At 37.9% G+C, this 26,998-nt stretch overlaps 1 protein-coding gene across 4 annotated transcripts in view; it reads right to left on the minus strand.

Annotated features, from left to right (window-relative positions):
• Nucleotides 1-26,998, minus strand: part of USP45 (ubiquitin specific peptidase 45) — a 54,366-nt gene that overhangs the window by 14,681 nt on the left and 12,687 nt on the right. For 2 of the 4 annotated variants that reach the window (XM_036379410.2, XM_036379411.1), the window contains exons 4-11: nucleotides 26,250-26,353; nucleotides 25,763-25,863; nucleotides 17,105-17,250; nucleotides 15,763-15,858; nucleotides 13,513-13,643; nucleotides 4,926-5,013; nucleotides 1,499-1,580; nucleotides 422-513 (exon numbers count right to left, since the gene is read on the minus strand). In XM_036379410.2, the coding sequence (XP_036235303.1) occupies nucleotides 422-513; nucleotides 1,499-1,580; nucleotides 4,926-5,013; nucleotides 13,513-13,643; nucleotides 15,763-15,858; nucleotides 17,105-17,250; nucleotides 25,763-25,863; nucleotides 26,250-26,353 (840 nt within the window). Of the gene's footprint in view, nucleotides 1-421; nucleotides 514-1,498; nucleotides 1,581-4,925; nucleotides 5,014-13,512; nucleotides 13,644-15,762; nucleotides 15,859-17,104; nucleotides 17,251-25,762; nucleotides 25,864-26,249; nucleotides 26,354-26,998 lie in introns of those variants that run through there. The other 2 variants (XM_036379413.2, XM_054514175.1) reach the window with 2 other exon arrangements.

Below are 26,998 nucleotides of genomic sequence, written 5' to 3' on the forward strand. Positions count from 1 at the left end.
ATTTTAGCATTTTCCCACTCATTCTAATTCAAAGTAAGTAATTTCCAATTTTCAGGTGTATCCCTGAAGAGCAGGCAGGAGGACTTATGTTTTAAAATAGGTGTTTCAAAAATATCAAATAACACTGGCGTGTAACAAATATGATTATAGAATTTGGAACCTCCAGCCTTAATTCAGACGTAAAATCAAGCCCAGTACTAGAATCCTTTTTGAATTCAAAGGATCCCTCTTCTTAGGTCTGGGAGGATAATGCTTTAAAGAAGGAATAAATAATTTCAAATGAGAAAGTTTCAATAAAGTCTTGTTTTTACAAACAAACAAACAAGTATAAAATTGGCAACACAATTTTATACTTTCAAGACAATGTAATCAAACCAGTATGTGATCTATTCCACATCAAACCAAATTCCAGAATACCTACATTTTCACATTCCTCACACATGACAGTGCTAGTCAATTCACCAACAAAGATCCTATCTATGAAGTTCATCTTCACACCCTCTCTTCCATATGCTGAAAAAACATTGCTTTTTTTAAATGTGAAAAATAACACATCCAATGCCACACTATAAGAACAACAAAATACTTTCCAATATATATATTATGAAAGCACAATTTTAAACATATTCAAAATGTTTTGAACACAATACAGTAACTAATACATCATATACTGTGTTATCTCAACATTTAAAAATATTTTAGTGAGAAGGTTCCCTTTTGTCCTTCCCTTCCCCATCTTCTGTAACAGAGTAGTAATATTGTATCTCTTAAAAAGAAGCTTTTTAAATCTCAGTTTTCTTTTGAAGAAATAATATTGCATTGTCTTGATATAGACACTAGGGTAAGCAGAGAGATTCTTACCCTTTCAAAATGGTTTTTGCAACTATAAAGCTCTAAAACATAACAAAATCCTTTTCTAATACATCTTTATGCCTTAACTTTTGCAGATTTGGGAAGGATGACTTACAAAAAATCTTAACCATTAGGACTATAATTAAGACAAAATCCCCCAAATTAGAACTACTGAATAAACAAACACATGAAAAAAACCCATAAAAACCTCTTATTTTGAAAAAAAAAAAGCCTTCTTTAGAAACAGCTGCCTATCTTGACTTTGTAATTGTATTTAGAGTGCTCACAGTACCAGTCAACTGACAGGAATCAATTTTATTTATGGAAAGTGGCCTCTCTGAGTATAAAGTAATTATGACTATGTAACAAATATAGAGCAGGCTATTTTAGAAAACAAAATTAAATTCTACTTATTATTAAGAGATGGATTAACACTGGGGTGCCTTTCTCCTGGATACACAGATGCAAGTCAGCACACACTAAGCTCTCTGCACTTTAGGTACGCACTAGGCGGCACTAGAGTAACACAGAATAAAGTCTGGCCATGACAGCACTTCACATCTCCTGCTCCCAACAGGCACTTCAGAAGAAAATGGTATTTAAAGACTAGTGCAGTTTTAGAAGTTTTCAATAAAGAGTTGCATACCTTTGACTTTTCTTCTAGTTTCTTCATCTGCTGTCTTAGTAGTTGGGTTATTGAATGCCTTTAAGATACCAGTTTGTATACGCTAGAAGTAAAAATAAAACAAAGTATTTTAAGTGTAAACATTCTAAAAACTACTCATATATGATTAGACTTTATCTTGTCTTATTTCCATAAAATAAATGTAATTTAATATTGTAAACTATTGTTGTTATTCACTAACAATGTCAAAACTACATGAGCTTAACTTTTGTAGATAATCACGCAAAAATCTCCTTCCATTAAAAGGGAACCATCATAGGGCACTTCACAGGTTACCGAGGAACTATGAGATTTTCAGTGAACTAATGCTATGCATTTCTCCCACTGCAAATGGACTCACACTGATTGACTATATACTAAAATATATATATAAATACTTGACTAAAATACTTGGAAGGCAGCTAAGAGCCTTTCACTAGCCAAACTTCAGTGACTGTGTTTGGGCAGTATTTTTATCACTTCTGTTTATTTTCTAACGCTGCCAATTCCAGAGGTATGCTAGAAAACCTTAGAAAAGAAAGAAAACTTCTTCTGAATTCATGTAAATGTTGCTAACATTTACCAAAAAAAAAAACTCCTAAAAACTACAGTTTTGAAAGAAGGATCAGAAAGAAGCAAATTCATTAATGAGTTGTAGCTGCCCCTCCAGACAGGGGGTGCTTCTCCCTGTTATTTCTCAACTGCCTGGAAGTGAAGAGGCATTGTACTCCTGGCAGCAGAACTGCATGGGCTGGTAGAAAAGCCCAACCTCTGACATGCTGCAGAGAGGGAAGCAGGAGGATGAATCAGGTCCCCTGACTCTAGCTACTATGCCTTCCCTTTTCCTGGCAAATGTCCTGTCTCTCTGATCCACAGACTCTAGTAACACGTACGAGACTCCCTTGTTGGTGTGCAAATGACATTTATAATTAAATACTGAAGTCACACTTAGAGCAAAGGACCATTCTAAGAGACAAATACCAAACCTGCTGCAATCAACTCAAATCCTCTGTCCAAACAGGAAAAGATTAATAGATGGCTCTAGTTTCCAGGCAGCAAAGCACACTTCCAAGCCACATATCACTGTAGTGTGAGGATGACAGACAGTGTCAGAGGTTTGGTTTCCAGTTCAGGCACCCATCAGACCAAGTCATACTCCGGCCTTATGAGTATATGACCTGGCTTGTGAATTAACTCCCGCTGCCCCGAGCTCAGCTTTGTTCATCTTAAAGCCAACAATATACTAAAAGGATTAATCAATAGGTAATTCATGAAGTTGAGCACCATAAATGGGTTTAGGGCCATAAGCAACCCTTTTGTTGGGATTAGTGCGTTGAACCATTTATTTAGGTCAAAGAAAGACATAGTCTTTGAATGGGCAGGGTGCTGTGGACAATGGCAGCAGACATTAATCAATTAGCAGCAGGGTTCAGCCACTTCAGGCCCCGGTGTGAAACCATCTCCAGCCCACATTGCTGGGGATGGCAGACACTATGTCATCGTTATTGTTATATGGCCAAGCTTTTAGCTGAAAATCCACTTGTGTACACTTCCTAACTTTTTTCCTCAGGAATACGAAAAAGTTCGGCGCTGGTGTCAGAAACAAACACAAAACCACACAGAAGAGGCAGAAGTGTAACAGGATGTGTGGTTAGCTCCTATAACTAGTGTTATGTTATGTATTATATGTATTTCTCAGCAAAGCTAAGGGTTTAAAAACAACTAATCCTGACAGGGAGAGGGCAGCAGGGATGGCTGGGCTGCTGCCTGTGCCCAGCTGGTTGTCTGCCATCTACAGACCTGAAACATGGGATAATTAAAAAAAAACAGAGAGAGGGAGGGGGAGAGAGCTTTTACTAGTATGGTCGGTGGCAGAGCACCCCGAGGTGATAAAGATGTGTTTGCAGTCATGCACCATTAGGGCAGCAGTGGGATGTAATTGCAGGGCAGGGTGGCACCCACGTCTCTCTGCCTGTTGATGGAGTGGCAGATATACTACCCCAAAATCACTGTAAACTCTTACCATCTTTCATCACTCTTTTGAGGTAGGTACTGTAGCTGTCACTGCTCTCTAATAATAAATGATTCAAAAGGCAAATGCTAATGCAGGTTATTGCAATGATGGCACATCCACTGGTGAAGCTGACAGGAGACTGACTTGAGGGGAAAGCACAAGCACCTCCTGGAGAAGCAGCATAGTTGTAATAATCCTGCTTTCTGTGATTCCTCCTTTGTCAAGAAAACATAGTTTTCACCTTTTATTACATGAAATCAAAAAATAAAAGAATAAAGGTTCTCTCTGATGCAAAAATGTAACAACTGTTTTCCAACTGAAGTCAGCTGCTTCTGCTGTGTGCTGTGTTCAAGACATGATTTTCTAAGTGTGAGTGTCAAGCTTTGACTGTTTCTTCTTGCAGTTCAGTTCTGTTTATAGTCAAGAATGCTGACAAGACCAATAAATATTTGTATTCTGGCAGGATGGGGATTTGTTCAGCTCTACTGTAGTGCCAGGAACCAGGCTCAGACACAGCTTTACATCTTATCTGTGAGATAATTCAGCTCAGGATCACAACAGTCACTGGGTTACTAAATGAAAGGGAAGAGGAAGTACTCTGGTCAGTACAAGATTTAAGGCCTTCCTTTAGAGGAGACCTAGGAAAAGCTATTTACCACAAAGCATCATCTGAAAAGAAGGGTCCAAAACTAAGTCAGACAGATTAAATCTGATATGGTCAAAATAGCAGCCAAACATTCCCTTTCTTGCATGAACAATGCAGGAATCACAAATAATTAAGGAAAAGAAACCAAAAAAAAAAAAACCCACACAGGGACATTTTCAACATAACAAACTGCTTCTACATTTCACATAATTGGATGTAGATTTTAAGCAAGGAAAAGCAGCACCTTATTGATAAAGCAAGGAGTTCTTCACACTTTCAAGAGACACAAGAAACTTTGCAAGATTTTCCCACTTCCCCTCACAATTTTCAGTGAAAATTTTTGATTAAAACTAAGGGCAGGCCCATAGCTAAGAACTGCTAAATTTTGATCCAAAGCTTTAAAAATTCACTTTGTCAGCTAATGCAGAGGTCCTACCTTTACTTTCTTGATGTCTCAGATGTCCCTTTTTTCCTCCTTTACCTTTTTTAAAGGCAAACAACTTGGAGTCCTAAAGTTATCAAGTTCCACTTATCATATTCCTCCTACTAACTGAAACTTTGATTCCAATCAACTATTTTAACAAATCAACATAAACATAATTAAGCATCTTAAAAAAAAAAATATTTTCTCAAGATAATGAAAACAGACACTCCTGCTTCATGAAGTACATCTTTAAAACATTGGGAACATGAAGAATATTGAAGCAATGACCAGTAGTTCACTTTTAAAAGGCACACAAAGACATTACTTTTGTCTCCTCGATCCTGATTGCATCCAACAGATAGTGCAGAAGCTCCTGGCTGTCCTGCTGCTGGAACCCCTTAAATCGAGGAGCCCTATGAAAGAAACAGTGAAGAATTTAAAATGATCTTGGGAGACTCTTAACAAGACAATGTCAACATCAGACACTTTGCTGGGGTTCAAATAGGTACAATCTCTGCAGAACCTCATGGGGCTTTAGGAAGCTCCAGTAGGCAATTTCTCCAACAAGGCTGCACTTTGACCTGGGTTGCAGTTTGATTCTATGGAGTATGGCTTGACTAAAATACAGATTTGCCAGTAGAGTCTCATCCATGCTAGCAGCCCTTTCCTGACAGACTACACCAGTACTTCTGTAGCACCAGACACTCCCAATGTCATGGAAGAGAGAGAAAAAAGATTTTCCAAGTGCTTAACCTCCTTTGTTATCTCACTCTTTTCTCAATCAAAGAGAAATCTCAAATGTGCATGAACAGTCCTTCTAGATCATCAGCAGCATCCACATCACCCTCAGAAGCCAGAAGAGGAAAAACATCAGTTTCTGACTATGCTCCCATTTACACTGGTGATCTTCTAGGCAACTGCACAGGAGCAGTATTGCATCAGTTCTGAGACAGCCACTCAGCAGCATCAATCACTACTATTCAAGAACTGTTGAATTCTTTTTTTTACTATTCACAGCATCTAAATGTACTCTATGTATCACATTTTCAGGTGTAGAATACATAGAAATTAGAAAAAATAAACATATGAGTACACAGATCCTTTTCCTTACCACAGCCAGAAGGCTCCTAATTAACAGTTTGAATCTTCAGGATCTTGCAACCCCAAATGAATGAATAGTATTCACTATTAACACATCTCTGTTCACATTAAGTGTAACTGACTGGCCAAACTACACCTGTCTTTCCAGGCAGGTTACCCTTTAGATCTTTAATTACAGTCTTGAACTATTTAATCTAAAATGAGATTCCACAGAATCACAAGGGGTTGGAAAAGACCATTAGAGGTCACCTAACCCAACTTCCTGCCCAAGCAGGGTCCTCTAGAGCAAATTACTTAGGATTGCAATGGTGAGGTTCCTGAATTCCCAGTAATGCCACCAAATGGCAGCTGTGACTCTTGCTGCAGACTGAGGTGAGCACAGGCAGGTGTAACCACGTGCACCCCTTCCTAAACCTAGTACAGGGGACAAGGGGACTAGCACAGCTCAAACAGGAATTTTATCAAACTGGCAGAGCAGCCAGAAAACCCAACCACTCACTCAGCTCCTCAATTTTATTAAACACAGATTGAACCAGTTTTCAGTCTGAGCTGGGGATTGCATGCTATGGCTAGCCAGTACACAGAGCTGCAAATACCTATTTCCCCTGGCACAATGATCTCACTTGCCCAGCAGAGCTCTTCAGCTGCTCAGGGTTTTGAGGGTTAGTGAGGCTTCCATCCCACCCACACACTAAAGCAGCTGCTCAGATCTGCCTTAGAAGCTTGTGCTCATGGACAGGAGAAATTACAGAAAACACCCCAGCTGTGTGATGTGCCCACAACAGTAAAATGTAAAGCTGGGCAAGGTGTTGAGATGCCAAGTTAGGGCACAGCAGACATGGGCACAGGCAGGAGAGTGATACAGGGGTCTCAGCTTTGAACTGCTCCCTGCAGGCACTGTGGGGTGTAACTGGAGAAGGACTGAAGGTCACAACTCAGATAGCTCAGGTCAATGCCTAAAATTAAATGGAACAAACCTGGACCTGCATATGCAAAACAACATGTTCACATTTACAAATAGGATACTTTCATATTTGCACTTTGTATCTGGTTTTTGATACAAAGTTGACAATGTCCCTAGTTAAAAATGATTTCATGAGGCTACTGTACTGTGAGGCTCACTATAAAATCTGGATTCAGTAGAGTGGGTGACTTTTTTAAGTATTCTTTTGAAATTGAATTTTTTCATGAGCAAGTCAACATCAAAAATTAATTTCAAATTTTAAAAATTGAAATAATCTTTAAAATTAAATAATTTGCTTAATATCCCTAAAATACCATCTTTTCTTCTATTAAAATCACATGTTTGATTTCTAATAAATTTGATTATAAATTGCAAATACATTCTGAAAAGCACTGAACCTTTATTTTGGTTCCAATAAAACACTCAATATACATTAAAAAAATAAATAACATATGTAGCTGTGTGCACATTTGCATGTATGCACAGTTTCACTTTTCAATTTGCCAAAACAGTTTTCCCTCATTGAATGTCCAGGAATCTAAAAAAACCCAGATGCCAAAATCGGTTCAATTCTGAGAAATCTGGTTAGTTAGCCACAGTATTATCATTAATTTATGAGAAATTCCTTGTTTTCCTGAGGCAGTGAGAATCAATGAGTATATTCAGCCCATCTCCTCCAGTACAGGCACATTAATAGCTCCACTATAGCAAGAAAACCCTCCACATATACATTTTCTGGATCCTGGTACTAATAGGGATTTTGTTATTTTTTGGCAACAAAAGCAGGACCTCTTTCAAGAGACACTATAATAAAATGGAAGAAACATTAATTATTACTTGACAAAGGAGCAAGCAAAAATTCCATCACTGTTACAGGAGAGATTTTTTTTCACTGCAGAGACACCTCACAACACTAAATCTTCAATGCACATCAGGAAAAAGCCCCACACATACTTTTTGTTACTGCAGTGTAACCTCCCAATTTTCAGGAGCAAATTAATTTACTAATTTGTATTTCCAAGTAAAATAATTTGCCTGCATGTTCCACACAGTTTTATTAGTTTAAATTAGAGAGGAGGAAATTAACTCAGCTATGGAAGTTTTTAATTTTGGTTTGGTTTGGGTTTTTTTTTAATTTCATTAGAACACAGTGCATTTACAAGTACAAGATTATTTAGGCTTCTCAGGGCCTGTACTAAATTTATATGCCTGATTTTAATGGATGATGGGAATGTAATAGCTACCACTTTAAAGGTGAATTGGCAGGGAAAGTGACTTGTAAAGATTCCCTGTAAGGCTGAGTCATTTACTTGGACTGACAAATTATGTCATTTTTAACACTGCTTAAAATATATTTAATCTGTCATTCATGTACAAAGCATGCTATGTAATGTTGCATATAATTCTAAATATCTCTTTTTTTTGTGTAAAAATATTTGAAATTACTGCATTTGTTTTGGGTGGGGAACCACAGGAGGAAACCAAAAAATAACAATAAAAAGAAAGGAGGGAATTTTACACCTCACAATGCATTTACTGAAAACTTCCTGCACTTAAAAACCAGTATGAGAGAAGAAAAAGGAATTAAACCATGCTGATAGATAGAAATCTGACAACTAAAAGATGTGTGCTCTCGTCTCCTTGAAAATGTGCTTCAAGCAATATCCTTGGCAAAAGTGGGGGACTTGGAGATGGTTGGTTGAGTTGACCGCTCACAGATGTGCTGACATATGGAAGCCAGTGCCAATGCAATACAACCTGTTGTACAGTGTCAGCAGGATAATGACAGAACAGGTTGAACTCCTGCTCATGGCCAGAAGTGGTGAAGGACAACTGTGACATCTCCCCTACTAGCCTCTCGTTGCTCATCTGGAGACCAGTCAGAATTGCTTGAGTGTCAGCTAAAGAAATACTTTTCATGATGATCTACTTCCTGGAATGCTGTAATAGCAAAAACTGCATAGTAACATAGTATTTTAAAGAAAAAAGCTAATAGTTATAATTCCTGTATTATATTCATTTGAGGGAAAATAAGCTATGCTTTAAAAGCAGAACTGGCATACAATTAAAGTCATTCAATCATACTGCACAGAGCTGACATACTTTTACTGTCTTTAATAAAAATCTTATCCAAAATCATCTTTTCAAGAATTACTATCTTTGTGCAGAAGATAGCCTAATACCTTGGAAAATTTTAGAAACAACAATAAGCACCTGGAAACAGAAAACAGAGGATACTATTTGATTTTTTCCTGTAAGGCAACAGGCACAGGAATCCTGTAATGCAGTACTTACACTACAGAGTTCTGCTTGGTAGGAGGTGCTTGGCAGGAGGGAAGCAAACACGGGCTTGCCTCCACATGTAAGCAACAGATAACACCAGGCACAACTGTACTATCTCAAGGGCATGGATAGACAGCACTTTGCTCTCCTTTGGATGATTCATTTCATCTTTTTTGTCTCACCTTCCCCCAAAAGGGAAAATGAGATACCTCTACTTGCACCAGATCTATTCTTTCTTCCTTTAAGTCCTGCTAAGATTTCCAACAGCACTCTGCTCTGACAGCAAGTTCCATAGGTTAGCCCTATAAAATGCTAAAAAACTCTTTTTTTCCCCTGGCTCTAAATCTGTTGCCTTTCAGTTTCATAGACAGCTCCTTGAACTCTTATGAGGGCAATTAAAGAAGCACAGCTAATTTATCATTTGTTGTCTTCTCTTGCTGTCATGTCTTCTTTTCATGTTCTCTCCTGCCTGAACTCCCAACATTCAAGTCCCTATTGACATAAAGGCTTCCTATTTTTGTTACCTCCTCCCTAAATTCTGGTTAACCCAAATGGAGAATACACTGCCAATATACCTAATAAAATTCATTTTGTCTATAAACTCTGCTTACACAGCTCACCAATACCATACACTGAAAATACCTGTGTTCTCCAAAATGCTGCACAGGTCCTCCTTCTAAACAGAAGTGAACATAAAGCTCAGGAACATGTACAGATGATTGCTCCCACACACTTTCACATGCAATTTGTCTACTTTGCACTCATAAATTATGAAACTCTGACAAAGTTTACAAAAAGACATGCAATCTCTCAACTGCCACTGCCCAGAGAAGCTGTAATCTCCTGTGTCAGAGCTCCTCAACATGACACAGCACCCCCAGCAAGGCACGACAAGGACACAAAATAATCCATAACTACTGGTCAAGGAAACAAACTGTGTGTTCTGCTGCTATTATACTTACATGGTAAAAGTCAAATGGGAAAAATAAACAAGCAAAAATATCTTTTCTAAGAAGATTATTTTTCAGTATCTTTTTAGATACAGCAGGATTATTTAAAAAGAAAAGGCTCAAAAAGACTCCTTAATGAGAAAAATCCTGTTTCTTATCTCTTATATTTTGTATAACATTACCTTTGCTTTCCTTAGCATTTCCTCTCAGAAGTGATAAATGTGGACTTGTTTAGGTTTCCCCTCTGAAACTATTGTTTTGTTAATATCAAGAGTCCTAGCCACACATGACCTCCATTCTGCCAGTCCCACCTCTGCCTTCAGTTCTACTTTCTGCACATGAGAAGGAAGGATGAATAATGGTCTTTGGAGAATGAACACCTATGTAGATTTTGTGAACACCAATAAAATCTTTGCTAGGGAAGTATTTTTTCCTGCATAGTAATGTAGCAATAAAATACTACTATTAATAATTATTTAATGGAGGTTTGAAGCAGATAAATTCTGTAACTCCTTTCTGGACTTATCACTTACATGCTTCAGCATTTACTTGCTACACAAACCTAAGTCTTCTTCCACCAATAAAATTACTCAATCATAAAAAATAAAGGAAATAAAATTTATGTCCTCTTAATACATCAGTGTTGTGTTAGTCACTATGTCTCCAGATAAGTCAGAAGTCTGCAGCCCTGATATTCAGCACAGTGGAAAACCAACAGAAGGGCCCTGTAGCTATGCTCACAATCTGTCCTTGCAAAACATCTGACAGCTGCAACACTAACAAAATTAACAGTGGATGAATTAGTACCAGACACTAAACAGTTGCTATAGAAAGACTCATCCACTTCTTTCTTCTTCTCCCCTTCTTCAACCTGGCTACTCCACCACTTGATAAAAATAACACTTGGTATCATTTCTTTTCTTTTATTATTTAATAAAAAAAAAAGAGCACCACAAATGTCCTTTCGTACACAAGATTATGAACTTCACATCGTTATCTCCTCAGACTCTTAAAGGAGCAGTTTGCAGTTGAAAACGACTGTGTTCCAGTTCTCTTACTGCTTTTGAGCAGTGAACATGCATCCACTTGCAGGTTTTGGGATCCCACTCAGGGACAAGCCAGAGTTGCAGCTGAACAAGGCAGTGTCTGCCCCCTTTTCTATCCTATACTATCTGTACAATCTCCTTCCTAAATTCTTTACTGAAGAAAGGTATGGTGACATACTGTATACTCGCACTGACACAGCGAGATCTGTGATGGGGAAAGAATGAACTAAAAAAAAAAAAAAGAAAAGAAAAAGAGGTTGCAACTGGAGTCAGCAAACCTTTATGTTAATATATAAAAACCCAAATCATTACTATCAGAATAGTAATGCCCTTCCCCATGTCCTTCTCCCTGGTAGCTGTGTCAGTGCAGTTCTTCCTTTTACACACCCATCCTGTCATCTCTTTAGGAAAAGAGATGCTTGAACTTTGCTTCTTGAATAAAAAGAGTTTGTTTTAATGCAATATGAAGGCCATGGGTAGTGCCTGCCTCTAGGATTACTTCATTAACACAAGCTCTTGGCAGCAGTCAAGAAGCAGCTTTACAGAGAATGCTGCAGTAACACAGACTTTCTCCCAGCTGAAACTCCTGCAGTCTTGCCCTGCTCTCTCTTCCATTTCAACTTTGATGAAAAATAGAAAGCCAACTTAAAAACAAAAGAAAGAAAAAGGCTTTGTAATAATGGCATGACAGAACACTGCATTCATACTGTTAAAGCTAATAAATAGTAAATGTATTCAGTTTGCAAAGATAAAGATTTCCCATTCTCCTACTTTTAGCACTGCACACCGCTGAATTTTCTGAAACCCTCCCTTTTTAGCTTGTGTCACCAACAATGAGAAAACAATCCAAAGACCAAAACCTTCTGTAAAACAATCCGAAGACCAAAACTTTCTGTAATACCTGTCCAGCCCCTTACTGCCCTTGAACATCCAACTTCTCACTAACAGGATGTGGCTGACACTTTTGCTGTTGACAGTAGAGCTAGTAAAGGATTTGTATCTAAATGGTGTCCTGCAAAGATAATGAAAGTGAGAAGTAGGGATGAAGGCAAGCAATGGTAGGAGCTAGCAGATATTTCTCTAAACAGCAAAAGTCTGCTGACCACATTAAAATGCTTCAATTTTAGCTGCTAGTTAAAGTGTTTGCACATCTTAATGAACAAAAGACAACAACAGAACAACCAGATAGCTGAGATTTAATATTGACATTGCTCAATGACTACAGACACACAGAGCAGACACAAAATGCCTGTCACTTCTAAAAATACCATCCCGTCTGAACTGCACTGCATTGTGATTATTTCACAATCAATTTGCTAAGGTGGGCTTCAAAACATGTTTTACATCATTTTTTCCCTTCAATCCTTAATACTAACTGGGAAATAACTACTAGTGTTATTAAATAATTTTCCTCCCATTTCTCAGCCAAATTTAATTCTTACACACATTTTTTGAGAGAGCCTTGAAACACAAGGAGGAGTGCTGTAAAATGCTACAAAAATGCTGTAAGGTAACTTTACACACATTTCGTTTTACAGCTCAAAGAATCAAAAGGAAGACAAGTACAATAGAAAAAATATAATATTAAATATCTGAAGCTGAATTTTGAGGATAAAGAAAAAGCAATGACTTGTTTCTTTACAGAATTAAATTGTCCCTGCTCTATTCTAAAAGCTTTTGTTTCTTTTTACCATATTTTAAATCCATTCCTGCTCAGTAAGGTTGTCCTGGAACTCCATGGTAGGAGGCTGCAACTTTCCTCCTAACTCTAGTGCTGAGAAATGCTTAAAGTTCCATGCAGCAATAATGTAGCAAATAAATTATAATGCAATATTACTCTTTTTTAAATATGAGATTCACATATACCATCCTTCAGCTACTCTGCTCCTATAGATTCTGTTACTAGTAAGTCAACATTTAAATACTTGCATCAACTTTTAAGTAGGTCTTCTACAGGTGTTTTTAAAAGCAAGATTGTTTGCATCATAATTGAAAGTACCTACAAAGCACCACTGTAAACATTTTCCACACCAAGAAACAGGAGTTTCTTCAGGGCTTGTAAGCTCTTTGCAATCTGGAGCCATATGCCATTTCAGTACTGCTTCAAGTCCTTACTTGTTAGACCCTTTTGAATTTTGAGTTAATGCCAAGGTTAGACATCATAGCAGAAGTTCCCCATTTAAAATCTTATTCTTTTTTACAAAATACTTAGGTACACTTTGTCGTGGTAACACAGCTTTATGCTAAGAAACAACTAAACCTGGAAGGCAGTCCTGTTTTCTTCAGTTTTACCATGCCCTCTTCTGCCCCCTCACACTCAGTTTGGAGCCCACTGAATGCCCATGGTTATGACCTGGGCCACACATTACACAGAGAGCAGGGACAACCCTGGTGTGCAACAAGGAGTCCTTCAACTTTAAAACATGAAGGAGCTGCTTTCTGGACTGCCTGGTTAAAATCTAACAGTTTCTTTAGAAAGAACAACAGACATTGCACACTTAGAAACACATCACTGGAAACTAAATTAAAAAAATAAGTGAAAGATGAGCTTGAGGACACAATACATACTTTTGACAAAGTTGGCTGAACAGCACTTTGGGAGACAGAGGACCTTTTCCAGCCTCCCTCATGCTGTGAAGGAACAGGAACATTGCTGAAGTCAAAGGTCCCGGGCTGGACAGGTTTACCACCAAAGGATCCTTCAAAAACAAAGGTAAATTACACATCAGATTTCAAAACTAATGACACAAGACTTCTTTCAAGTTATTTGATACATGATAAAGAGCAATGTAACTTTCAGTCTTAAGAATGTTTCAGGGTTTTGCTTTTTTTAAATGTTTATATCACCCATTTGATTGAAATAATTTAAGAGCAGGCTTATTATTTAAAGAGTAATAGTTGCAAAACCAAACAATTCTTGGTGGTAACCAATAGCTTTGGAAACAGGCATGTCAATGAGCCAGTCTGGCTCTCACAAAAACAAGCAACCTTTGTATTACTTGCTTTACTCCTACCCCCAAATGCACTAAAATTCATCTGGAGAGACAACCCAGGTGACCACCTCCATAGGCCAGTGTAAGATTGTGTTCAGTGGCTCTCTGCTACTCAACCCAAGGAACGGGACATCCAGCTTCTCTGATCTGTGAGCCACACACTGCAATTTCCACACATCTGGCAGTCACAGAAACACAACCTGCTCCTCCACAAACCAGGTGCTGTGAAGGTACCAGCAGTGCTTCACAGCAAGAGCTGATGGCAGATCCCACATGTGTCCTGAGGCCCTGGGAGCCAGGCACAGGGTGCATCCTGCACAGCCCCTCTTGGTATGACATTCAGCCCAGCCAGCAGGTTCTGGGTCTGGAAGGATCGAGCCAGCAGCCAATCAAGCCAATTTTAAAGCAGAATTTTAAAATCCTGCACTGCTTACACACCACTTGTTACAATGGCCACAGACCACCAGCTCTCCCTAACATGCTCCAAGGTTTCATGTTCCCCCAGTGCTCCCTATTAGCTGGCCTGACTCTCAGAAAAACAGATTACAAGTGCCAGATGAAGACTTGGAGAGGGCACCTTGTCCAGCAAGCAGATCCACACAAAAGGTAAGCAATATGGATACACACAACCACATAAAGCAAAGCATTTGCTTTATATGCACTATCAAAAGGTGGGAAAAGGCCCCTTACCAAGCAAGAAGCTGCAGGTTTCTGCATTACTATTAATTAGACTACTGCAGCCCTCTTATTCAATGCCAAGTTCTGCACTGGCATACAAAGACCAGAAAACACAGTCTTTGCTCCAAAGACTTTATTTACATTGTAAGCATTGAAATTAAAAAATAAATCTTTCAACCTTATGGCTGTGCAAATTACACATCAAGCATAAGCCAACACCCCACTGGCTTGCTCAGCCTTTGGGCAAAAACAATCTCCAGACCTCTGCTGTGGCTCAGGATAACTTTGTGAAACATGTTACTGCTCTGAACTGCCACTGCAGGAAATAAAGAGAGCAATGCAGTGAATTTCACTGTTCTTGCCTGGAGGAGCTATGAACATCACCTACAGCAACACAATGAAATCATCATCATTTCAGAGGTATTTGAAACAGAATACCACTCCTCTACCCTCTCTGCCACCAGAAAGCTCGCAGCAAACAGCAGGAAAAAAAAGGAAAAAACTAAGAAAAAATACTCTGTAAACTGTTTGCTTCAGCTAGCAGAGGGAAAGGGGTATTATCTTTATTGCCAACAACATATAATGAAACCCCAAGTCTCTAAGACATGACTGGAACAGCAAAATATTCTTTGGATAACAGCCACAGGAGACACTTTCCCATATGCCTGCAATGAGCTTGAGGACAAATTTGTTCCTCACTGAAATTTCTCTTCTCTCATTTTAATCCCCTGGCCTGTGAAGCATGTAATAAACTTTACAGACCTTATCAATCAAGGGCAGGGAAGGACTGGAATAAAATATTTCACAGACACTTTCGAGAACCAAACAAACAATTTCCTGTATCATATATTCATACAGAAGAAATTAAATGGCAAGTAATATAAGGCAGCTGCTCTTTCTTAAGGAAAGGCATTATTTGATACTTCAATATCAAAAAATGTCAAAGGAAGTAATTCCTCCTCCTTCTCTAGGGCTGAGTAATGATTTCTGTAAAATAAATCAGTTCACAGGTAACATAAACCCACTGAACAATTAAAATGTGAAAGAAATGGGAGAGCAACAGAGTGCCTTTAATGGAGATGTGACTTCCTGTCCTCCAGCTTCTTCCCACATTTTCCCAAATTTGTATTTCTCAGTGCACACTTACCAGTTGAGAATCTGAAGTATGACAGATTTTTAACTTTGTTCCTTTCTCCTTTATCTCATACATCAGTTCATTTAGTACGTGAGTCTGTGCCAAGTTCTTAAAGAAAGAAAAAAACAAAAAACTATGAGAAACATGCTGATTGTTCAATTACACAGTTGCTTTAGTTACATATTCTAGATTCAGGGGTAGACCAAACCAGGTACACTTCATAACATGTAACCGAGGTTTAGATCCAACCACTAGAAAGAGGACTAAAAAAAACCCCACTAACTTGACTGTTTCTAAAATTTTACTGATTTCTTTTTCTGTAATTTCAAAACAGTTCATTAGTAATAACTTTCTAATTTATGCTGAACAACAAGTTTTTTGGTTTTCCTTTTTTTTGGATGAGGAGATTATTTCCAGAAACCATTTCCCTCTTTTAAACACTGCAGTCCCTTTCACCATGTTCCATGAAGCACAAAGGCTTTGGCACAATGAAAAGTATTATCCTTCTGAATTTAGGAAAGAAATCAACTCAACATATCTCGTCTTTGTGTCTTTATTTTTGGTCAACTCTGACAGCAGATCACTTAGGCTTCTACGATGCCCTAAGTATGGACAGATAACAATTTGCAGTTTTAGTATCTGTTTGATGAGTTTTGCAATCAACATCATAAACACAAGGTAAGGTGTGCCAGTACAGAACACCTTTGTAGCAGTTTTCTTTCATTTGTTCACTCCTGTCTGCAGACATAGAGATATCTCTGCTCAGCTGACAAGCAACAGGATGGTGCAATATAAAACCCACTAAGGCTGCTGCTTTTTTTGAGGATGTTGGATTGGCTGTACACTAAACATCAATAGATGTGTATTAGTATAGCTCATTCCTCTTATTGTAGTCAGAAAAAAACCATAATCGATAAAAATAATTTTATAACTGCATCCATAGCAGGGGTTTAAAATCATCCCAATGAATAGTGCAGACATCTACATTATGCACACAGTGCCACTATTCACATCACCAGGATGGTAGATACCCTGCATTAGTCATGACTAATAATAGTGAACTTCAAATAAAACCATATGCTACAGTACAACCCACACACATATGCAGTGTGTAAAACACTTGGCATTTTCACTTGTTTCATTACTGTGCAAAATGCCAGTGATCCAGGAATTCTTTTTTATTATAACAGGAAACACTCCTTGGATAGCAAGGAGTAGAAAGAATTTGAAAAGGACTTTCAGAAAGCAGAATGAAGACCTGTAATACTCAAAACCTTTCAGAATCCCATAGATTATACAGACTTAGTATTTCTGAAATCTGTGAAGAGAAAGTGGCATGATCTTTCCAACTTACCTGCATGACAGCATTAAAAAAGCAGGTGTTTCCTAAATTATTTATTCCTTTAACTGGAACTGATGCACCATTACCAGAGCTTTTTCCTTTCAGTATTTCACTTGTTTCACTGTTTTCTTCACGAAGACGTATGATTTTTGATGAACCTATAATTAAATTATAGATTAATAAGACCACATAACTGCATAGTTTAATAAATTAAGTCCTTTCATTATAATGTTTATTAACTTTAACATATGTGGAAGATACCTTGATAATACTCTAACCTGCTGTATGCAGTCTTAAAAACACCAAAAACCCAAAAAACTAGACATCAACAGATAAAGCCCTGGGGAGTAAAAAAATGCCTTCAACAACTACAAATATCCAACACAACCTTCCATAATAATCATACTGTCCTGTAAGACTGTAACTTCTACAATTAGACAAGCAATAAATAAAGTGAGTTATTTATTAACAATAGGCAGCGGAGATATATGTTCATTATACACATCAGAAACACCACCCAAAGGCTGCTTTTTGGTGCATTTTAAAGGAGGTAGCCCAAAGTTACCACTGAATGCTGCAAGTCTTTATCAACTCTAGTGTTCTGTTCCAACTGCCTTGTCAACAGCCCAAGGCTCATTGTCCCTACATGTGCTCCTCAACTCACCTCTCTTTGTCACAGCCTGAGGAATTACTAATGCAATCCACATACATACAATGCTAGTGTTTTAATTTCAAGTAACAAAAAATTGATAAGACTATGCTATAACATCCACATAATTCCTTGTTTCCCTTATTATTTAAATAGATGAGGGACAGCAAAGTTAGACAGTCATTAACTTGTAGCCTAGAGGTAATGGAAAGACTTGAGATAACAATATTTAGCCTTGAATTCTACTAGCAACTTTCATACTGTCATGGTTGCAGAACTAAATGTGAACATTACTGACATCTGCAGTGTCTTAAATATTGATTAACAATGCACGTCAATGTAAACGAGTTATGGACTTAATAGATGCCAAGAACTGTGATGCTACAATCTCTGTCTTGACATATGAATTCATGTATTTGTTCTAATGAGTTTCACATTGAAGTCTCATTAAAGTGTTCTTGAGAAATAACTAACAGACCTATTTACGTTAATGAAATTCTCATGCCAAAAGGTTCTTTTATGCACACTCCTAAATACCTTCTTGCTTAGAAAAATGAAAAAAATATAATTAAATAAAAAAGAAGTCATTAAAATATCTATTGTATCTGGCAACAAGGTTCTGACGCAGTCTGCCTGCACCCCACGGTGCCATTGAGGCACAACTATTCTTCCAAATTGTACCAGAGTTTTTCAAAACAGAGTTAGAGCTGCTTTGCTGTTTAAAAACATTTTTAAATGTTCTTGTTAACAGTGCTTACACAGCTTTAAATTACTCTCCTTTCCACTCAGGTGGAAAATTAAGACGGTACAAGGGCAAAGTAAAAGATGGAATTCTCCTTGAAAAAGCAGACAAAGTGGTTTTGAATATAATAAACAACAAGCGAGCTGCTCACACCCTTAAAGAGTCACTGTTTTATGGGCTATATAGTGCAACACCTTTTAGCTGGCAGGCTTAGAAGGGGAATGCTACAGTGTCTGCAGCTCATCCACCCACAGAGCTTCAGAACAGCCATAGCACGGGAATGGGAGCTCCAAGTTATCTGCAATGCAAAGGCACTGCTCCTCTCAGAAGTTTAATATTATAACTGGAGATGTTTTCCTCTCAGAGAAGTGGGCCATCCAGAGTAGTGCTGGGGAAAAGAGATGGTTAAAAAGAGAAAAAAAAAAAGATGGAAAAAAAAAGCCAAAATTGTGGAAATAATTTGTGTATTAGTATACCACAGTTGTTGCATTTATCCATCGGCATTCAAAAACATCTGGGACAGCATCTTAAAGTAAACAATGTTCACAGGGCCATCTGGACAAAACTGCAGGCAAAAATTAAAGCATAAGCATATGGAAAAGCAGATTTTTCTCTTCCCTTTAGCAGTACAGGATGACAAATGTCAAACCTAGATCTGTCCACGCTTCACTGTGCTATGCTTTGCAGCACCACCTGGCTCTCCTTGCACAGCCACCAAATATGGACAGCACTGCCACAGCGGACCATATCTGCAGGGCAAACTCGATAAAAGCATTTCACTTCATGGTTAAATGGCAGCTTCACACAAGTAGCAAGGTTCCATTTGCTGAACCTTACATACAAGTTATTTAAGGGAGGGAAAACAAAGCCAAAGCATCCAGCTTTGTGATGAGAGCTGGGTGAATACGCAATTACAAAACACAAGAAATGAGAACCAGACATCCGATTGCCACAAAGCTGGATAATTAGGAGGATATATAGGGATAAGGATATATGTAGAGGGATAAGGAGAAGTAGTAGCAAATTGGAAAAATGCCTGGATGTTGGTATCAAAGTTAGGAAGCTCATTTCATTCAGAAGGTTTTAATTACTGCTGTTTGATTTCTTAATAATTTTAAAAACACAATCCACATGACATTTTACTATGCTCTTTGTACCTGTGAAAAAGTCCTGACAGAAATGTGCTGCTTTGCCATTACAAACATTATATGTTATGCTTATAACACACAGATATTTTTAAGTACATATACAGAGCCAGAGGAAGGACAGCAGTTTTTAATTTAGCTCTGCTCAATGTCCCCAACTCAGGGATAAATGACAGACAGGCCTGAAGCTGAATGTTTACTTGACATGTGAAGAGTTGGTCAGTCTTAATAGAACATGCTGGTAATGACTGTGATAGCTAATACTTCTACAGATTGGGGCTGGAGGGTCCTTCTGCAAGATTAACCCAAGGCTACAAGCATGTTATTAATCAAAAAGCTAATATGTAATTTTTTAAAGTGAATTTGCACTGAACAACTGTTTCACGGACCCTAGATGACTCAATCTTGCAATCCTGTAATTTAACAGGCGTGCTTTTGGGTATGAAAAGTGACTTTTAAACCAGTATATACACAAGGATCCCAGCTGAAGGATTCCATCAAAATGGCTGTCATCTGCAGCTGCCCACAAGGACCTTCAGCTCCTGGCCTAACAGAATAAAAGAAGTAGTCCAAGTCAATTGTCCACACACAGTAATATTTGTTATAAAGGACCTTGTTCATATTAATGAGAGCAGGTTGGATGAAAAGCACAGAAGTAATTAAATTCAGACAGATTTCTGTCTTTAGTTAACTCATCTTTTAGAGAATTGACATGGTAACCCTTAAGCTCTCTGCCTTTCCCAGGTAGTGTGGACATCAGCCCTAGGCAGGCCTGTCTACCCCCAGCAAGGACAGAGAATCCCACACTCAGGACTCACATTCAGACCATGCCCCTCTGTCAGACCCTTCCTGCTGTTCTGCTGCACAGCTGACCTTTCTGAGGCAGCCATACAAGGAAAACTCTCACCTAAACTGTGCCTTGATCACTGGAACCCTCTGTTCCTTTGACAAATCATATGTGGCTGCACGGACACTCTGCTTGAGCACTCTGCCAAAACCCCTTGCCCAGCTCTCCATCCAGATCATCACCCCTGTCCATAGGCACCAGGTCAGTGCCCACCTCTGCTCCCACCATGATATCCACCTCCAACCCTCAGACAGCTGCTTCTGTACACAGACACAGCTCCATGTTTCTGTACACAGACACAGGCTCAAGCTTGGCAAAGCTCCCCAACATCACCCTGCTCTCCCCCATGCCAGAAAGCCCCCTATCCACCAGAGCCCTGCGAAGAAGGGCAGCAGAAGCTGCTCCTCTGCTACAGCTCTTGCCTGCAAAGCACCCCTTTCTTGCTGCTCTTTTCTTCAGCTTTTCTTGTGCCTGCTCCACTCACCTGTGGTCCCGTCCCATAAGCTCTCTGGAGGCAGGGAACCCTGCTCTGTCCCACAGCTGCTCAGCACCAGCCTCACAGGCAGTGACTGAGATTCCTGAGCCAAACATCAGCATGGACAATGATTCATTCCACAAAGCAGAGCCACTTACTGCACCAGCTGTACAAAAACACACGGTGCTGACACATCCACTTGCAAAGGGAAACTTATTGTGGGTTCCCTATCAATTTGTTTTGCCAGCATTTCAAACATTTGCACCACACACAGACTTCTGCACCGCCTTTGCTGAAACTGAGCTCTGGCTGGGGATGCAGATTGTATGAAAGCAAGAAGATAAATGACATCAAGGTTTTTTTTCAGCCAGGGGAGTAAGCACTATTGCTCATCTTTTCAATGCAACTTTTTTTTAATTAAAAATAAGGGTTCCAGGAATACACACTTTCATTCCAAGGTCAAGCCTTTTCTATTGAATACAACTCTGGTACTTCAGCTGAAGGTCTTCTCAGTAAAAGCAAGGTTAACAGACTGTGTTTCTTCTACCAAGTTCTCATCATGCTGTATTATGAAATGCTACTAAATTGTCTGGCACTCCTTTTTTATCTAAAAAATTTAGATTTTTTTTTTCAACACTGTACAGCAATTAAAATCCAACCTTTAGAAAAACAGCCTGGTTTTCTTCTGAAATGGTCACTAGCTTTACATTTTAAAAGTCAAATTTCACTTCTAGTGTTACAACCCTACAAATCAAAGATTATAAACTGCAATTTCATTTCTCTGAGTCTTGACAAAATGTTATAGACTAGAAAAGACATCTGCACAGTGTGGATGAGCAACCTATTCAAGGAGTGCTTTTGATCCTCTATGCTCAGATGACTTGTGTTACACCTCACATGTAAATAAGTACATGGACAGGAAAGGTGAGAATCTGTGGTTAAAAATGACAGAATGCCTAAAAAATTTTTTGTCAATTATTCAGTTTTCATTCCTTTGCAAGGAGCTTACTAGCAAGTAAGCAAATTTGAAAGAAAATTTCTGACCAATAACAAAAATGTCTTTTTGACAAAGTATATTTTCAGATTCAGAGAATCAATATAATCTGTTTTATTTTGCTATTTAATTTTAAGTAGATAGAATGGTCTTCTATGACTCCAAACTCCATGTGAAAGTCACGGAAGAAAGAACATCATTTTTTTCAATATGATCCTTTGTCAATTGCTAATATCCACAGCAGAATGCAAATCTGCAAAGTTATTCATCACACTACCAGTTTTTCCATACAAGTCTACAACTCTCATATGTACTGTAAAATTGTATCTATTTTCATACATTAGTTACAGCCATCAAAACAAAAACCAAGTTGCAAACTTTCACTTACTGGCAAATCCAGGCAGCTGAACTTACTAGAAAAACCCCCTTCCTCTGCTTGCCCCTCCCAACAATAAATTTAACTACAACATTTGAGAATATATCTTCTTCCTTTCCATTCTATTGCCACACAAACCAATTTAATTAACTTCTCTATAAAAAGTATGTGATCTCATGTTTCCACCAACATATAATTTGGCTTTTGTAAAGGAAAATACGCATACGATTCACTTTTAAGACTGCAAAACAATTTGTTTTCTCCAGTAAATGAGCAGACACACAGATTGCAATGTCTCAGCATGGGTCCTGTGTACTACATGTGCATTATGTCCATGTGAAGCTCACAAGTGTGCCACACGGACAATACTGCACCTGCCTTTCTGTGGCAATCATCACGGCCTGCTAACCTTCTCCACAAAACAAATTTCTGGGTGGTACACCCTAGAAAGCAATCTTGCTTTTTTCTTCCAGCTTGTGCCCAACATGACCTCTTAACCAAACAGACTCCTTTAAAAAAAAAGGGGGGAAAAAAAAAGAAAAGAGCAGGCATTGCTGGGTACAACAAACCATAGGATCAGATGTGAAAATCACACAGCTGCAAGCATTCTTTTGGGAACCCAGCACTGGGATTTATCTCAATCGCTTAATGTAATTACAAAAGTCAGTCATGTAGTAGTAATGTAATTTGCACATTTTTACAGCTGAAGTGAAGTTGAATCTTTATCAGAGGCCGAGTGAAAAGCAGGGATCCTGCTGCCACACTATTCCACCACATTAGTACCAAATGACAAGCATTTTGCTTTTGTTTATTTTCCAAGATGCATTAATTAGGAAATCTATATAACCCTCTCTCACATGTTTCAACCGATCATTTTATCTTTAAATGAATCATGCACTTTTGAGAACTGAAAAAAAAAATCCTAGCAGCCCTCATTTGCTACTTAACCCATGTTCATACTGCATTTCTACAGAAATTTCTACACAATGCTATTTGAATTTTAATGAAGCACCATGCCAAGCAGTTGTTACAACAGAAAGAAATCCAGACATAAGATGAATTCTTGTTACAGTGCCACATTCTGCTATGAGAACTGTCTTCACTTTGACTGCTTTTTTAGAAAGAAATGGAAAAGCAATGGGGAAAAAAGCACAAGATTGATTTTTAAGCGAAAAATATTAATTAACTGTCAGTTTTTCACTACTTGTTTTTTACAAGTTACTTTTCATTCTTTTAAAATTAGCTTATGTTTTTAAGGGGTCAATACACAGAATAATTTTTTACAATCTACATCAACTAATAATTTAAAAAATTATAACTACACTGAAAGTATCAATGGAACATAAAATAAAATGTTACACTAAAAAATAAAACCAAAACAAAAGTAGAGTTAATTTTCACAGTAATAGATCATGTCCTTTTGTATTCTGGACAACAGCATGGACTACATTTCAATTTCTGTAGGGGAAATACCAAGTCTGTCATTTATCAAAATGAACCAGGAGTGCCAATTCTGGTTGGGAGTTACCTGTCATGCACACCAGTCATTCATGAACACACGGCTGTCTTCCAGCCTCTTCCAGCAAGGAGCCTGGCCTAAAGCAACAGTCCTGGGCAAAGAGATTTTCTGTCCTTTTCTTGCCACTCAGGAAAACCCAACAAATCATCTCTGGGCCAACATTCCCAGAGCTTTCAGGAATGCAATCCAAAGTGCTCAACAGAGACAGAGTGGAGAGGGTCACAGACTTCCACCTTTAAAACATCACTGGAAGTACACACACACACACTTAATGTATGAATCCTGCACTGGAGCCTCAACCCTTTCCCAGAATGGAGCGGGAGATGCAGCTGCCCTGCAGGAGCAACCCTGGCACTCTCAGACCTCTTGCTGCCAACACAGGCACCCTGCAAGGCTATGTCTAAGCCCTAAACAGATTCAAAAAATACAATTTTGGTTCCAGTTACAGCAAAGTTTCCAGTTATATCAGCAAACATTTACATGAAATGTAAGCATTTTCGGAACAGAGCACCAAAATTAAACACAAATGCATATGCAGCAGAAACATATACCACCCTGCTCTGCTATAAATATGTTTACTTTTCCTGAGTTAGTTTGGAATTTTAGTTGCCTAATTTAAGACATTTCACAGAAAACTTCTAAACTTCTTAATCTGAAAGCTTTAGATGTTTTGAAGTTCCACAAATTTAGAATCTAAACCATGAGGCACAGAGTTGTATCACTCAGAAAGCCTTATCCAGCAGTACAATAATGGAATAAAATTGCTTTCATTACATTAACTGAAAAAAAACCACCACAGCATTTTCATCTGCAAGAAAGCTGCAACACGCATTTATTACACATAAATTTGAAACTAAAGCTGAGAATAGAAGTGAAACCACATGCTGTATATTCACTGCTCCAAGAAAAAAAAGATGCAAAAGGTAGCAATATATCAATTTGTTAAAATGGAATAATTCAATATACAACCTGTGACTACACCAAAATATCGTGTTTTTAAGCAGCCCTTCATTTTTTTCCCTCAAAAAATATGTAACATCTCTTGAAACCAGTAGGATTTATGCACATTCAGCTAGAAGAATACTTAGTGTAATTCTGTAAGGCAATCGTTCTCCTTTCTCACTTCTAACTGGTTGACTATCTCTGTTAAAGGATGCAAACAATTCTTTTAAAATTTTACTTAAGGTGGGTTTTGAGAAGCAAATGTAGAATTCAATGCACTAAGTCACAAGCCAGAAATGCTGCCAAGTGTGTTACAGCAGGGGTGAATAACACCAACATTATCAAGAGTAGACAGCTGAGGGCCACACATACAAAATGCTATCCACTGTCACATATATTGGGAATGTGTAGAATGCTCCTAATATAAAAAAATAATTTAATACTATCTTATTTTAATAGGAATGATCATTCTATCAATTAAAACCAAATAGTAAAAATGGACATTACATCCAACAACAGAGTACAAGAAAATCCACTTAAATCTAGCAAACTGTGGAGAACAAGCTTAAATCAGAAAATTTTAAGCTGTTGTACATCCATACCAAGAAAATTAAATTCATTCATAGTGAATGTATAATGTACACTTTGATATATTATTATGTGTTAATTTGTGATTAATTTATTAATTTATATGGCCTTATCATATTTAAGTTAACAACTCCTCTATATAAACTTTCTTTGTCAAATACAAAATTCAGAAAAACCGTCCTATAGCATCCAAAATATTTTTAAAACGCAATCATACTGTAGAAAAAAAAGTGACATTACGTTTTGATAGGCATTACTTCTCCAAGAAGCTCTGCAATTATAAATTACATCATGGTCACATTGTACAACAATTCTTCAGCTGTATTTTTAACATGACTCAAAATCTGAAATGCTTATTATTATCTCCAGATAAAACTAGTTGTGCAAACTTACTTGGTTCAGCCCTGGCACCATGTTTTTGAAGGAAGTCAACTATCTGAGCCAGAACCTTTTTGTTGCAATGTGTTGACAGCTCTTCATCACACTCATAACACCTAAACAAAAGAAGAAACAAACTGGAATTCAGGGCTATCTGCATGCACATCCCACCTCTAGCAAACCTCCCAAACAACCTTACATAAATTACTTAAGCTCTCAGTTTCAATTTTTCACGCTAAAAAAATAGAATACAATTGAATTCCCACATCTCATATATGCTCTTCTATAGATCGGTCCCAATTCACTCTGGTACTTACATATTTAAATAATTTCAGAGAATACAAAGGACAAACCCATATTGCCTCCAGAAAGCCTACCTTTCTTCTATAGAAAGCATTCATTTTATCTGTCAGAATCATTCTTTATCATGAGAAGACACTGCTTTAAGTTATTTGAAGTCCTAGGTACAGGCACACACAAACACCTGCATACTGATTCTTACCATATGATCCACGTGCTGAGGTTGATAACGATGCAATGAGGTTCTGTGCGTGCAGTTTGGAAGTGCTTCAGAGAATGCTGGCCTTCTGAATTCTTACTACACCCCTAAAAATGGACACATCGACCCAGTAAGGGGCAGGAAAGGGAAAAAGAAAAGACTATATTATTAGAAAACAAACTACAAAAACTCCACTTTTCAAAACTAGACAAGAAGCTATTCTGCTCTACTTATTTGTCATTTGTAAGGATTGAGAGGATGTAACATTCTCATCTTTTCTACTTGGAAAAATCACTTTAAAATATAGAGAATTAATAAATTTGCTCTAACTGAATAGAAATAATTCCTAGCTTTTGGATAAGTATTGAATAAATATCAACATACAAAAAACTATAACATTCACAAAAGAAAGAATGCTCTAGTAATTGTGAATGAAACAACTACATAGCATATTTGGTCCACAGAATATCAAGGAAGATGAGAGCATAGGTTACCCTCACTGCTCAAGAATGTCAAATGCATTCCAGACAGCAAATGAAAAAAGTACACAAAGTGCTTTGTACTACAAAGCTGCTCAGAACACACTATTTATGTACAGCAATTTCAGGAGAAAGCATTTGCAATGGTTCAAGTATGAACAGAGTGGGACTTAGATTCAGGACTGGTCTCTGAATAGGCATAAGGTTTAGAAGCTCTTAACAGCATGAACGTGAAGAAGCACACAGAATTAACTCCTTTTAAAGGCCTCCTTA

This window comes from Molothrus ater, chromosome 3 (assembly GCF_012460135.2).
Source record: "Molothrus ater isolate BHLD 08-10-18 breed brown headed cowbird chromosome 3, BPBGC_Mater_1.1, whole genome shotgun sequence".
In the NCBI taxonomy this organism is placed as follows: Eukaryota; Metazoa; Chordata; class Aves; order Passeriformes; family Icteridae; genus Molothrus; species Molothrus ater.